Raw genomic sequence first — 13,146 nt, 5'->3', positions numbered from 1 at the left:
GAACAAAGCACATAGAAGTTGATTGTCACAAGGTGAGGCAGATGATTGTCCTAGGAGTAATACTGCCATGTTACACAAGGAGTGAGGATCAACTGGCTGATGTGTTTACTAAGGCAGCGAGGCAGAAGACAATAAAGTTCATACTATCAAGGCTTGGACTCATTGATCTTACTTCCAGGAGCTGATCCCCTTAACCATGGAGTCTCCACTCTTTTTCCCTCATCAAGGTTTTATCCCAATGGGTTTTCCTTGTTGAGGTTTTTAATGAGGGAGATCTTCATGGTTTCTCATGCTAGACAAGTTCACTTAGTCTAGCTTGAGGGGGAGTGTTGAGATGAAGATCAAGAAGTGAAGAGATTAAGCTGCCAGACTTGAGAATTAAGCTGCCAGACTTGAGAATTAAGCTGCCAGACTTTATAAGGTTTTATAAGGCTTTATAAGGGTTTTATAAGCTCGTTTTTATTGAAGAGAAGAAGAAGAGAGGAAAAGATATTTTATTATATTGTGTACTGAGGCCACTTGTCTTTAAATACTTGTACCCAGATCCACAATTAGATTAAAGAAACTATTCTCTCCTTCTTTCTCTTACATCTTGAGATCTACTTTCTCTCTCTCTATGTTCTTCATGTTTTCATTCTCCATAAATAAACTTTCAATAATTCTCTCATTCTAACAATTCTCTCATTCTTACAATATATATATATAACAATGACAAATTAAATGGTACAGTATGTAAACCCCTGTTTTCTACCAGCGTGAGTTAGAATACCGCCGTATTTAAGAATCATAAGGGCCTCTACAGGTCTTTCTTCTTCGCCTTCACCATCCCACTTCAGCGGCTTCAGTTGAACCTTCCTGTATATCCCTAAGAAATTTCCTCCCTGCGCCATTCCAAAAGGTTCTGTGCTGTGAGAAAATGACCTCATGAATTAAATAAAAAATGCATAATGCTAGCTTACTTATAAGATAGTATATTCAACAAAAAAATGATATAAGATAGTATTACTAAATGATACTATGTAATACTTTCCCCAGACTATATTCAACAAAAAAAGAGAAAGTACTAAAGAACCTCTTCAAGAACTGCTTTAACTTGGCGCAGCTTCTCAGCATGTTCAAGGTCTTCTGGATCACTATCACTCTCACGACCTGGTCTACATATAAAAAAAGGAAGACCATATTGTCGTTACCAGTATTCAACACATGGAAAAGATAGACCAGACATGCTTTTTGGAGACAAGACACAAAGAGTTGAGTTCAGGGTTCTACCTTGTACGAGGAACTAACATTCTTGTTGCATCTAATAGGTCTTGCAATTGGAATGCACTTTTTAGTTTTGTCTACAAAAAGAAGAAAAATATATCAAATGAATCAAGGCTCTGATAAAAGATGGATGACAGAAAAGCTGGAGCCTCTCGCACCTCAGCTCCTGGCTTTCCACCATTGTACTTCAGCATCAGGTTTAACAGTTTCTCCTCTGTAACATTTAGTTTCACCTTCTGTTTTGGAGTTAGATCGCCACTGTCATGTAATAAAAAATTTTAACAGATAGAAGTATAGAGGAGATAAAGGTGATTTATATGCTAAGAAAACATACTGTCGAATAACAACAATGACACAATGTAGCTCTTCTGAGTGCCCATTGCCTTGGCGGGTTAGTCCTTTATTAGGCTGTACAGGTTTATTGAACTTCCAAGGCAAAGTGGGTGGCAAAGTCGATGAAAGATGAGGAGCCTTTGCGTCTAAACACATTTTTCTTAGCACACAAGCAGTATCGTCGTAATACCTTAATAGTATGAGAGAAGAGATTTGTGAATAATACTTTAAAGAATGAAAAGACAATGTTTGTATTTTAAGACCTTGGGTGTCTCCTATATATATACAGTCGATTTATTTTTCATATTAATGACGCACAATATTTTGCATAATAAATAATGAAATCGTTTAAAGAAAGATATTAAATGTGTATTGTCAAAAAATGATTTGCATATGATATGATTTTAACTTGTGCAAGTAATCCATATTAGAAAGGTAATTTATTAAAAACAAACAACCTAATTAGAAACATTAAAATATTTTGTAAGCAATGTAATAAATATGATATCAACATGCACAAGTTTACCGTTTGAATAATAAGGAAAGTTTTTAATATTTGTCTTAATTCTAAATCTTGCCCAAGCGATTGATTAAAAAAAAAGAAAAAGAAAATTCTAAAAAATCGACCAATAGAATTATATCAATTTTCCTGAGAAACTCTATATTAATGCCATGTCAGCAGAAATCACTAAAATGACTTCTCTTTTAATATATAGGGGGATTTTGCAAGGTAATATGATTTGTTTTGCACATAGTTTGTTCTCTTAATTTTCATTATCTTTAATTGTGTTTTTCGTATCTCTTTTTCGTTTAGAAACTTAGATATCATTCTTATTTTGTTATTGCCAGTATTAGGCCTGAGCGTTCGGGTACCCGTTGGCGTTCAGATCGGATTTTTTGGATTTCGATTCTTTTTTATAACACCTCCTAGGTCCCATTCTAATAAATTTGTAAGTGCGTATCGGGTTCGGATATAACAAATCGGGTTCGGATCGGTTTTGTATCACATCATAGAACCCATAAAGTAACCATATATCATTCAAATTCGGGTTATATCGGATCAGTTCGGATATACCCAAAATAAAATCTAAATTTAAAAGAAAAATATAAGAAATATATACTTATTTATATATAATTAAGTATTTAAAGTAGTTGTTTAAATTTTAAATACTTATTGTTAGATACCATATAAAAATAAATATGAAATTGAATATTTGAAATATATATTCATGTTTCATATAATTATATTGTATATTAGTTTGGACATTCGGTCCGGCTTCTTTGGATATCTTTTCGGATTTTTTGGTTTTTTCGGGTTTTCGGGTTCGGTTAATAACACTTCGGATTCAGATATGTTTTGTACCACCTTACGAGATCCATTCGGGTATATTTTATATTTTAGACCGGGTACGGATCGAGTTTTTCGGTTCGGATTTCGGATTATGGATTTTATGTCCAGGCCTAACCAGTATATATATATTTTGTAATTTCTATCGAAATCCAAAAATGGTAATGAAGTTTTAACATGTTTACCCAACCACAGAAAAAACACAATCCAGGCCATACGGGTACAAACGGGCCTAATTGGGCCTAGCGTTAACTGTTCCAAAATAAAGTTCAGGGATGAAACAGAAATTTTGTATAGGTTGGGGGGGGCTTCTTATACTAGAAACCTCTTTATTCTAATACAACTGAGAAAGGGTTTGGAGCTTTGAAGGAAAGCTCTTTCAACGCCGCTTCTGTCTGCTTCTTCGTCGCTCTGTGCCACATCTCTTCTCTCTTTGCCTCTAAACGTAAGTTCCTCTCTTCCAGATTAGCTTAGCTGTGAATCGATCTCAAAGTAAAGATATTGATAAACCCTAAATGGCTCAGATTTTTTGAATTCGCAGATTTAGCCGAGATGGGTCTAACGGAAGAAGAAATCAAAAGACTTTACAGAATCCAGAAGACGTTGATGCAGATGCTCAAGGACCGTGGCTACTTCATCGCCGACTCTGAAATCACCATGAGCTTGTCACAGTTCGTTAGAAAGTACGGAGACAACATGAAAAGAGAGGATCTTGTTACTCTCAAAGCTAAGAGAAACGACAGCAGTGATCAGGTATTGTCTCTTTTGCCTGAGACTTAAAACTGTTTCTCCATTGTTATTACAGTTTATAAAAGTCATTAAAGGTGGAAGCTTTGACTATATGAGATAACTTATGTTTTTATTACTTTTAGGGGATAAAGATAGATTAAAAGTCATCTCTTTTATTCATTGTCTGTATGATGCTGTGGAGATGGCTTTGTGTGTTTGATATCTTTGTCTTAGTCTTTGATTGGTGCTTCTCCTGTTGTAGCTCTATATCTTCTTCCCCGACGAGGCGAAAGTTGGAGTTAAGACGATGAAGGTGTACACAAACAGGATGAAATCAGAGAATGTTTACAGAGCAATCTTGGTGGTGCAACAGAACTTGACTCCTTTTGCTCGAACTTGCATCAGTGAGATCTCTTCAAAGTTTCATTTGGAAGTTTTCCAGGTAATAAATAAACACACTTTTTCGAATTCTTCTGATGAATGCGTATTCAACATCGCAATCCTTAAACCATGTTGTGGTGCAGGAGGCGGAAATGCTTGTGAACATAAAAGAACATGTTCTTGTTCCGGAGCACCAAGTTCTCACCACTGAAGAGAAGAAAACTCTTCTGGAGAGATACACTGTCAAGGAGACACAGGTTAGTAGTAGAATCATTCTTCTTGGTGATATGACTGATGAGTAAGCTTTCGGTTTTGTGTAATTTAAAGTTTGGAACTTTTTTGTTGTTAGCTTCCGAGGATCCAAGTGACTGATCCAATCGCAAGATACTTTGGACTAAAACGTGGACAAGTCGTGAAGATCATACGTCCGAGTGAAACCGCTGGTCGCTATGTTACCTACCGTTATGTTGTATAAGAAGCTAAAAAAAGCTTTTATTGATGGAAACGCTCAGTGTTGTGCGAGTGGAAACGCTCAGTGTTGTGTTGTGTACCCAAATTGTTGACAATGTTATTTGTTAGATGTACGAATTGAAAAACCTTAAAACAACATTTTAGTATCATTGTATAATGGGGCAAGGTGGCCTTGCCAAGGTCTCATGAGCACTGAGAAGATTTCATGTTTTGGGTTTAATTAACTGATTAAGAAATAGCTTATGGGTAATCAACCCAAGCTACCAGCCACAAACAGTATCATATAAGCATCTTACAGGAACATCATATTTTAACCATATGGCATAAGTTCCATGAATGACAAGGTTATTGGACTATTCAGACAATCTAAAATGGTTATGTATAATGGTGAAAGAAAATAAAAGACTGTAAAAGTTCATTTCAATTTGTTTAATAAACAATACTCTCTCCGTTTCAAAATAAATGTCATTTTAGAGTTTCAATACAAAATTTATTAATAAGAATCGCCACTCCATTTTTCTATTAGTTAAAATATGGTTAGGTGTATAGATAATTGTGTTTTTATTTTGAAAATATACAAAATCATATGTTTTATTAATCTGTGTGCATAAACCTAAAACGACAATTAAAATGAAATGGATGGAATACATGTTTTTTCTTTAATGAAATATCACATGTTTTAGCATTTTAGATAACATATTATCATCACACAAAATACATAAAAAGGCTTATATCATCACACGTCTTTCTATGATGAAATGTAACATGTTTTATAAATTAATTCAAATATTATAATAATAAATTATAGTTTCTTAAATCCATATAATTAATATACATCTTCTTTGCCTAAGTATTGCAGTCCACTACAACAACATTGAATCATTGACCATAGAGTTAAGAGTCTCACATTTTTTTTTCAAAAATATGATCTTATCAGTTTTAACTATAATTCTTACTGAATGTGGAATGTGAACTTTTTAGATTGATAAAGCTTCAGACACTTTAGAATGCCTAAGTCAAATTTTTCAAACTATTTTTGAGTTTGAAGACCATTCGATAATCAACATAATCCATTAATTCATTGGTGCCCAAAACATTTTTTATTACCTATTTCATGAGGAAACCCATAAAATGAATTAAAAGGACTAATAAATTTGCATAAACTGGAAGTGTAATCTCCCACTGAAACTCAATTCAGAACAGAACCCATGTCTTTGAGGTATTGTTAGACTTCTTTCTTATGTCCGTAAAATGTTCTCTAAACAAAAAAAAAAAATGCCACAAGATTTAAGGTATTGCTGACTTCTTTATTGAATCAGTAAGATTCAATATTATTGCAGGATCGGTCCAAAAACTCCACCTTGGTAGCTTCCCTTCTTTAGCCCTGTCTCATTGACAAATGGTGGGAGCCATTGATGTTACCTAAGACAGGAGACATGTCCAAACGGGTCTTGCAATGGAACTGGAGTTCGTACTGAGCTCCGAGGATACGGTAGCGCTTCAACCAAAACAGCTTCTTGCTCAGCTCGTGGCTCTGAGCTTTGACAACGAGAAACCGTTTCTTGAACCTCATCTCAAACTGCTCCCTCGACTTCTTGTCCACGTGAGGGGAACGTAGCACGGTGTACAAGGTCCGCGTGTCGGGCATTGCGGCGTAGCGAGTGTGGGGAGGAAGACACCAAGCTTCCTTCTCCGGGTTCTCGAATGACCGAATCGCTATGCAGATCCTCGTTCCTTTGATCTTTGACGTGCTCTCTTTCTTCTACTCAAAACCACAAATAGCAGTTTGTCAATGATTCGAACAGCCTTCAAGAGTTTGAATGAGAACAAAAGCATACCCTCTTTGAATCTCTGAGGTTACTCTCAGGCTCAGTGGCGTAACCTTGAAACGCGATCCTCGCGGGAGAAACCATCCACGACTTCGGAGACGATGGGGATGCGAATCGAGAGATGAGGTTGGAGGAGAGAGTAGATCCGTTTCCGACTAGATTACGATCCACGGAGACGGAGGATACGGTGGCGGCTGAAGAGAAGTGGTGGGAAAGACCTGAATCAAAGGAGGTTAGCGCGGCGGAGAGAGAATGCCTCGACGGCAATGAAGATCTGCGGAGTACTCCGGTGATCATTTTAGATGAGAACTGACAGAAGAGATAAAAGGAAAACCAATTAGGGTTTCAGACAAGAACTAAGCTAAAAGAAACAGAGAGGATAGGATCTCCTGCGACGAGTGTAGGCTTTTTTACCAGCATGTGAGACATGTGTGACAAATATACACACGTACGCTGTTTCTTTGAAATTGTAATGAAGAACCATAGAGTTGGATAAATGGTTCATTATCAACAACTAGATCGTTGCGCGCGGATTATTGCCAAATAAAAGTTTAAAATTTAAATTATTGTTTCAGTATTACATATTATAAAATGAGTTTTAGTTAATACATAATGTTTAGCCGTTGCAATAGTATAACAGGGGTATATGAAATGTTTTGTTGTTGAAATGTTGTTTGTTGCAGAAAGCTTTATTTGTCGCAGGATGCAATGTTTTGAACCTGAACCGGAAAATTTTGGGTTCACGATTCAATATGGTTCGACCGGATCAAATATGGTTCAATAATCTGGTTTAATATATTTTAATGTATATATTTAAAAGTAATGTAAGTAAATATGATACATAATCAAAGTATAAATTAATTTAAAACACAAAACATTATAAATATAAATTAGTTTTATGTTTATACGAATGGTTTATAGATTTTTGATAGTTTTAATAGTTTTAATCAATTTAATAACTCTGAGATCCAATCCGGCTACGTGACCGATTTATTGTCGAACCAATTATTAGATCCAACCCGGTTATGTAACCGGTTCATCGCGGAATCTGATTTAACCATCGGGTCGGTCCGGTTTTAAAAACACCGGTAGGATGCTAAGTTAAGCGTTGACTTCATGTCTGATAACTTTTTTTGTTCCTCTTTATGATGCTCTGTATGTTGTTAATGGTGTTCAAAATAAAATGTCTTTTGTTGTTGAAACATAATTGGATCGTATTTGATATAATTCTCTAAAATGAGCTACGTTGATGTTCTGTATAGAAAGTCAGACCATTGTTGATTAACATTAATTTTCTGTGTCAATTTAATTGACATTTATCATTTATTTATTTATTTGATGTGTCGTTTGTACTTACTCAAAGTAAACCAATTTTAATTGACTATCTATATCACTTATTTTTGAGTTAGTTGTAAAAAGAGTGAAATTTAAATAAATAATAAATTTATTAATCATTTATTAATTTATTATATTTATATTATATGGATTTGTTTATTACTTCCTTTAATCCAAAAATATATTTTTTCATTTGTTCACACATATTTAAAATACATTAAATTTTATATAATGAATGCACGTACTATTTTCTACAATTATAGTAACTATAATATATGAAATAGTAAGTTAATTTATTTTAGTTAAGAGTATGACTTGTTTGTATTAAAAAATATTTAACTAAAATATTTCGCATAAGTACTACATTTTGCGACATATATTTAAAATGTTTGTTTAACTAAATTTATAATTTATTATATTATATTATCTTGAATCAAATATAGTTTCGCATTTGGTATAAAAAGTTCATAGTTTTATTTTCTTAATCTATCTATTTAGTCATATCAAATTAAGATCAATATTTTGTGTAATGTATTTAACAGGTTTTTTCTGTATATGTGTTTTATAAAAAAAAAAGTATTAATTAGTAGATATCCTGATATAAAACCACACATTTTACTTGAAATTTGATGATATGAAATTCTTATTTTGACTTAAACACAAAACATTGTTGTCCAAAAAAAACACAAAACATTAAGAGTGTGAATACATATGATAAAATTCTATTAATTTCACAAAGAAGAATCAGAAAACCGAAGTGGTTATTGGTAAGGAGATGACTCAATTTTTTGTGGATTTGTTTTTAATGGCAATCTAACGGTGTCATACCCCATTGATGCTAGCTAGACTGTGTCGGGATGAGATAAATCAATCTCCGGCTGTCCAAACACATTCTCTTATGCAAGCCTGAATATCCAATGAATTTGCATCATCCAAGTAAGAACATAATTCTCCTGCAGGGGATAACCTAACCAAACTGGTCCAGTCACAACAAAAAAACAAAAAAAAAATTAGCAAAATATAAAGATATAGACATCAAATGTTAAGATTTCGTTTATTATCAAGAAAATTGTCATTTGTGTGTAGGTCCATAAGTCACTGGAAACACTCATGTGTTGTCATGCATTCATTGCACGGCAAGATCAATTGAAGTTAGGAGGAAAAAATAAGAATATAAATGACATTATCAAAGAGAGATTGAAGCACTTTACCAGATTACTAAGACCTTTGTAAGGTTCATCCTCAGTGGAGAAAGTGTTTGAAGCAGAGAACTCTTTGAACCTCTCAACACTTAAGAAATCATTGAAGAGTAGAAGTCTACCAATGTGCTCTATTGTATTGAATCCACTGTTGGAACACTGTCTTGACCCTATAACAAAGAGTATAAGAGAGTATATGTATAGGCGGCATATGTATATATATATATATATATATATATATATATATACCAGTCCGAACCATGAAAAAATCAATCAACGCACGACTAGCTTTAAAAAAAATTAAATTTTCAAAACTAATATGTATTTATAAGGATGAAAAATCAGGAGACAACTTCAGTCAAAAAAAAAATCAGGAGACTAACCCTAAGCAGAGGACTAGATCCCAAATTCAAATCTCTTAAGGACATTTTTAATCTCTTGAGCAACCGGCCCCTGTACACCAAGAAACAACAAAATACCCAATTAAGCTAGTAATATAAAATGAAATAAAATCATAGTAGTGAGATTTGACCCAAAAAAGAATCATAGTAGTGAGATTTGACCCAAAAAAGAATCATAGTAGTGATGAGATCTACTTTTAGTCGCATATATAAAGAAAATAAAAGAAAAGAAAAACGTAATAGAAAAAAAAATGTAATAGAAGAGGTAGTCGTTTTAATTTATTCGTTTAAAGAAATAAATATTGTGATATAACAGTGAAGAATGGCTTGACATCTTATTATGATGCTCTCATGTGAACTAAATAGTTAATACAAATATGATGCTATATTGGCTTACTTTATCTTTGCAGCTTTTGACACCGAGTTAGCAGAACTTTTCTTAATGCCTGCGATGTTGAAATGGGTTTGGTTTTCCCCTATTCAAGTTAGTGAAACACATTATGAGAAACAAAGTAAGCAGGCTTCATTCTGTATTCTTGAGCTGTACCAAGCACACTATTCAATCACCGAACATAAGTTTGCAAAGATAGGCAATGCAAATTTACCTTCAGACTCAAGTGTCGGGGCCTCTATTTTTACGTTAGGCAGTGCAAATTTCCATAGCAACCATCACTCCATTAGGAGGCATGATATCCCCTGACTACACAACATACTTAGAAATAGGCAAGCAAGTGAAGTCAGCCAAAGAGTCGAGCAGGATATGACTTACTTATCTCAAAAAAGGCACTCAAGACCCCAAAGTTTTGCAGCAAAATTTATGGCTTGTTGCAAGCAAGATTCTGTGTCAAAATTATCATATGTGTTTGTGTTATTCAATGCATAAACTGTATTCTCCATCTGCATTTTACAAACTTTTATCTAATAAAAAAATTAAAGTTAAACTCAAACCTAGCAATGGCTAAAAGAGCCCAAAAACGCTAACAAACTGCAATCCTATATACTAACATGACATCATAGAACCTCGAGCATTTTAAAAACGACTGCAGATCCAAATTAGACTAATTTTTGAATAACAGGACTTCAAAATCGAGTTTATTATTTTGGAAAAAAAAATCGAGCTTATTACGATGTGGTGAAAGGGCGAGACACTTACATAAATGCTTATTATGGATGCCTTACATATCATTCAACAATTCCAATGCTTTCTCCAACTATTTCCCCTCGCATAAGCCTCTTATAACAGTCATGTAGCTAACAGGATCCGACGCCGGAGAACTCAACCTTACCTCTCGTAGCAAAATAACAGTCTTGCCGTATTCCAGATTCTTGCATAAACCCTCCAAGAGGATGTTCAGATTGTAGACACTTAAAGGAAACTCACGCTTAAACATCACATGGAGAACACCTACCGCAACACAGCTCTTGTGATATATTTGCAGGAAACAGAAATCTGAAATTCAGAAAAGACGTTGAAAATTAATGGCCAGAGGTTAAAAAACAATTCATTGCATCAATTTTGATACTTTGAATCACCATCAGACTTCACCAGCAGAGCCCTCAGCCATAACTTCATGGTAGAATGACATTTTACAAAACTAAAGAAAGAAGGAATCAAATGTTAGAGCTTGATTGTAGATTACAGAAGAAAGCAAGAAACTCGAAAACAACCTGCAAGTAAGTCAGCCCTTGTAAGATCTGGTTCACAAATCTGGCATAATTGGCACATGGGGTCCCTTCAGTTGTAGGAAGAAGGCATGGCTTCGAGCCAAAAAAAACATTAGCAAGAGGCAATTAATCCAAGAATCGAAAGTGGACAAAGAATCACAGCAAAGAGAACAAATAGTGGCAAAAAGAAAATAGTGCATAACTTAAATTCATTGATTCCTAAGCACCAGTAAGGAGAACTGTATAGCACATGCTATTTCTGGTTTCTGAATGAATCCATTTGCAAGAACTCATCTTCAGGTCCAAGTCAATCAATGATATAATTTTTCTGGAGAAAGCATTAACATTAATCAAAACCAATCATTCATAACCAAAAAGAGAAACATACCAACGCGGCTCCACTGAAAAGGTGCTAAGAGTAATTCAGAGCCAGAGACTGGTTGAACCTGGGTTCCTTCCACTAAGCTCGGCCTAGACCCGCATAACAATATTTCGCAGGGAGATAGAAGAAAACTTCATTAGATCATTTACCAAACACTGAAGCGCCATATCCAAAGAAATATTAGACACAAACGTGAGAATCTATCAGAAACAAACCAGTGGAGAAAGGACATAGTCAAGGCCGTTGGTGGAGATGTATAAGGAGAGAAGAGATGGAACATTGTAGGGAAATCAGTCTCAACGCAGCAAGGCCTGGTGGTGGTTGTTAGGTGATGGTTTGAAAGGCAAAACATTTTTTTTTTTTTTTAATCAAAAGAAAGGCAAAACGTTTTGGTTGAAACTTGTGATGAAACTTATGCTTACTACGATCACTACCAAAACGTTTTCCAGATAACATAAAGACAAAGGAAAACCAATCATCGAGTTTTTCGTGAATACAATAGAAGTCATTATTGTTTCTATGTCTTAACCTAAATGACATGGCTGATTCAGAATCTCTGATTGGCTAATTTTTCTCTGGATTTGGACACCTTACGTGTTGAGCTTATTCTCCTTTTAGTATTGTAAGATTATATAAACTAAAAAACTCTTACAAAAAAAAAAAAAACTACATAACTTTTTAGTAGGCCTGGGCATTTTAACCTGGACCCGAAGACCCGAACCAGAACTGACCCAAAAATACCCGACCCGGAACCGGACTGAAAATTTACAAGTACCTTTTGGGTCTAAATTTTTTTTACCCGAAAGAACCGGAACCGAAAAAAACCGACCCGAATAGACCCGGACCCGAAAAAACCCGACCCGAATAAACCCCGCCCGATAAGAACCGATTTGTACCCGACTTAAAAATATGTATATCTAAAACTATGATGTTTTTGTGTTCTATTTTATATATATTATTTTATGATTTAGTTGAAATATTTTTTGTTAACAACATTTGTTATTATTTTTTAATATTTTTAAGTAATATAAAGCGTTAAAATGTAAAATTTAGAGTTTAAAAATTTTTTATTTAAATTATTAATAGTTTCATTTAACTTATTTTGTAAAATTTTAGATATATATGACAAATATCAACTAAATTTGATGGACTTGGATATGTTATGTCCTTTTCAGATCCTAAATACCCGAACCCGACCCGGACCCGATATGGACCCGAAAAATTACGGGAACTTTATGAGTATTTTAATTATAGACCCGAACCGATCCGGACCCGAGAAGAACCGACCCGAACCCGAACCAAAAATTTCTAAGTACCTATTAGGTCTAAATATTTAGGACCCGAAATACCCGGATCCGAAAGGAACCGGACCGAACCCGACCCGTAGACCCGAATGCCCAGGCCTACTTTTTAGTATAGTACAAACTTTTTTTTGGGCAAATAGTATAGTACAACTAGAATTATCAAATGAGAACAGAAAGAAAAAGAATTGTCAAATGAGGATTTTAATTAGGTCTGGGCATAAAATTCGGAACCCGAAATCCGAACCAAACCCAAACCGAAAAACCCGACCCGTTATCCGACCAGAAACGTAAAAATACCCTAACGGATTTGTAGGGTGGTACAAAAAATATCCGAACCCGAAGTGTTATTAACCGAACCCGAATGGGTAACCCGAAAAATCCGAAATTAATAGTCAATATAAATATTTTGAAATATATATAAGTATTTCAATTATTAAATTCAACATTTGTGGTAATATTATATATAATAATAAATATTAAAATTCTAATAAATGCTTTAAGTACAC

The 13,146-nt window shown here is 34.4% G+C and overlaps 3 protein-coding genes and 1 long non-coding RNA gene across 12 annotated transcripts; 1 reads left to right on the top strand and 3 right to left on the bottom strand.

Moving 5' to 3' along the window:
- Window positions 1–716: 716 nt before the first annotated feature.
- Window positions 717–1,752, bottom strand: LOC111203706 (inositol hexakisphosphate and diphosphoinositol-pentakisphosphate kinase VIP1-like). The gene is made up of 5 exons (XM_022697696.2): window positions 1,598–1,752; window positions 1,422–1,521; window positions 1,270–1,340; window positions 1,073–1,154; window positions 717–881 (listed from the first exon to the last, which is right to left on the bottom strand). The coding sequence occupies exons 1-5, from the start codon at window positions 1,750–1,752 to the stop codon at window positions 717–719; spliced, it is 573 nt and encodes a 190-aa protein (XP_022553417.2).
- Window positions 1,753–3,230: 1,478 nt separating this feature from the next.
- On the top strand, window positions 3,231–4,674 carry LOC106366939 (DNA-directed RNA polymerases II and IV subunit 5A). Of its 2 annotated transcripts, none has more exons than XM_013806621.3 (5): window positions 3,231–3,389; window positions 3,486–3,697; window positions 3,936–4,115; window positions 4,198–4,311; window positions 4,404–4,674. In XM_013806621.3, the coding sequence occupies exons 2-5, from the start codon at window positions 3,497–3,499 to the stop codon at window positions 4,527–4,529; spliced, it is 621 nt and encodes a 206-aa protein (XP_013662075.1). In that variant the 5' UTR covers window positions 3,231–3,389; window positions 3,486–3,496; the 3' UTR covers window positions 4,530–4,674. The 2 variants fall into 2 exon arrangements, with proteins under 2 accessions (XP_013662075.1, XP_013662076.1); XM_013806622.3 differs by having other exon boundaries at window positions 3,237–3,389; window positions 3,469–3,697.
- Window positions 4,675–5,657: 983 nt separating this feature from the next.
- LOC106366940 (40S ribosomal protein S10, mitochondrial) lies at window positions 5,658–6,794 on the bottom strand. Its single transcript, XM_013806623.3, has 2 exons — window positions 6,364–6,794; window positions 5,658–6,287 (listed from the first exon to the last, which is right to left on the bottom strand). Exons 1-2 carry the CDS (start codon window positions 6,649–6,651, stop codon window positions 5,904–5,906), a joined length of 672 nt encoding a protein of 223 aa, XP_013662077.1. The 5' UTR covers window positions 6,652–6,794; the 3' UTR covers window positions 5,658–5,903.
- A 1,525-nt stretch (window positions 6,795–8,319) lies between these two features.
- LOC106364488 lies at window positions 8,320–11,819 on the bottom strand. Of its 8 annotated transcripts, none has more exons than XR_007321472.1 (12): window positions 11,552–11,818; window positions 11,343–11,425; window positions 10,958–11,282; window positions 10,823–10,884; window positions 10,699–10,739; window positions 10,443–10,626; window positions 10,059–10,128; window positions 9,895–9,989; window positions 9,687–9,765; window positions 9,272–9,341; window positions 8,901–9,058; window positions 8,320–8,665 (listed from the first exon to the last, which is right to left on the bottom strand). It is a non-coding gene; the product is annotated as an uncharacterized LOC106364488 (long non-coding RNA). The 8 variants fall into 8 exon arrangements; XR_007321471.1 differs by having other exon boundaries at window positions 10,813–10,884; window positions 11,552–11,817; XR_001273223.3 differs by having other exon boundaries at window positions 10,443–10,614; window positions 11,552–11,817.
- Window positions 11,820–13,146: the final 1,327 nt, after the last annotated feature.

The sequence above is a fragment of the Brassica napus genome, chromosome C3 (genome assembly GCF_020379485.1).
Source record: "Brassica napus cultivar Da-Ae chromosome C3, Da-Ae, whole genome shotgun sequence".
NCBI classification, from domain to species: Eukaryota; Viridiplantae; Streptophyta; class Magnoliopsida; order Brassicales; family Brassicaceae; genus Brassica; species Brassica napus.
This window is presented reverse-complemented; position numbering and strand designations above follow the sequence as displayed.

Excerpts from the sequence above, each read along its gene's own strand:
- LOC106366939 (XM_013806621.3), top strand. The coding sequence starts at position 3,497 with ATGGGTCTAACGGAAGAAGAAATCAAAAGACTTTACAGAATCCAGAAG. Across the intron at positions 3,698-3,935 it reads GAAACGACAGCAGTGATCAG|CTCTATATCTTCTTCCCCGA; the intron begins GTATTGTCTCTT and ends CTCCTGTTGTAG. Across the intron at positions 4,312-4,403 it reads ACACTGTCAAGGAGACACAG|CTTCCGAGGATCCAAGTGAC; the intron begins GTTAGTAGTAGA and ends TTTTGTTGTTAG.
- LOC111203706 (XM_022697696.2), bottom strand. The coding sequence starts at position 1,752 with ATGTGTTTAGACGCAAAGGCTCCTCATCTTTCATCGACTTTGCCACCC. Across the intron at positions 1,155-1,269 it reads ATGTTAGTTCCTCGTACAAG|ACCAGGTCGTGAGAGTGATA; the intron begins GTAGAACCCTGA and ends TTTTATATGTAG. Across the intron at positions 882-1,072 it reads TTAAAGCAGTTCTTGAAGAG|GGAGGAAATTTCTTAGGGAT; the intron begins GTTCTTTAGTAC and ends GGAATGGCGCAG.
- LOC106366940 (XM_013806623.3), bottom strand. The coding sequence starts at position 6,651 with ATGATCACCGGAGTACTCCGCAGATCTTCATTGCCGTCGAGGCATTCT. Across the intron at positions 6,288-6,363 it reads ACCTCAGAGATTCAAAGAGG|AAGAAAGAGAGCACGTCAAA; the intron begins GTATGCTTTTGT and ends GGTTTTGAGTAG.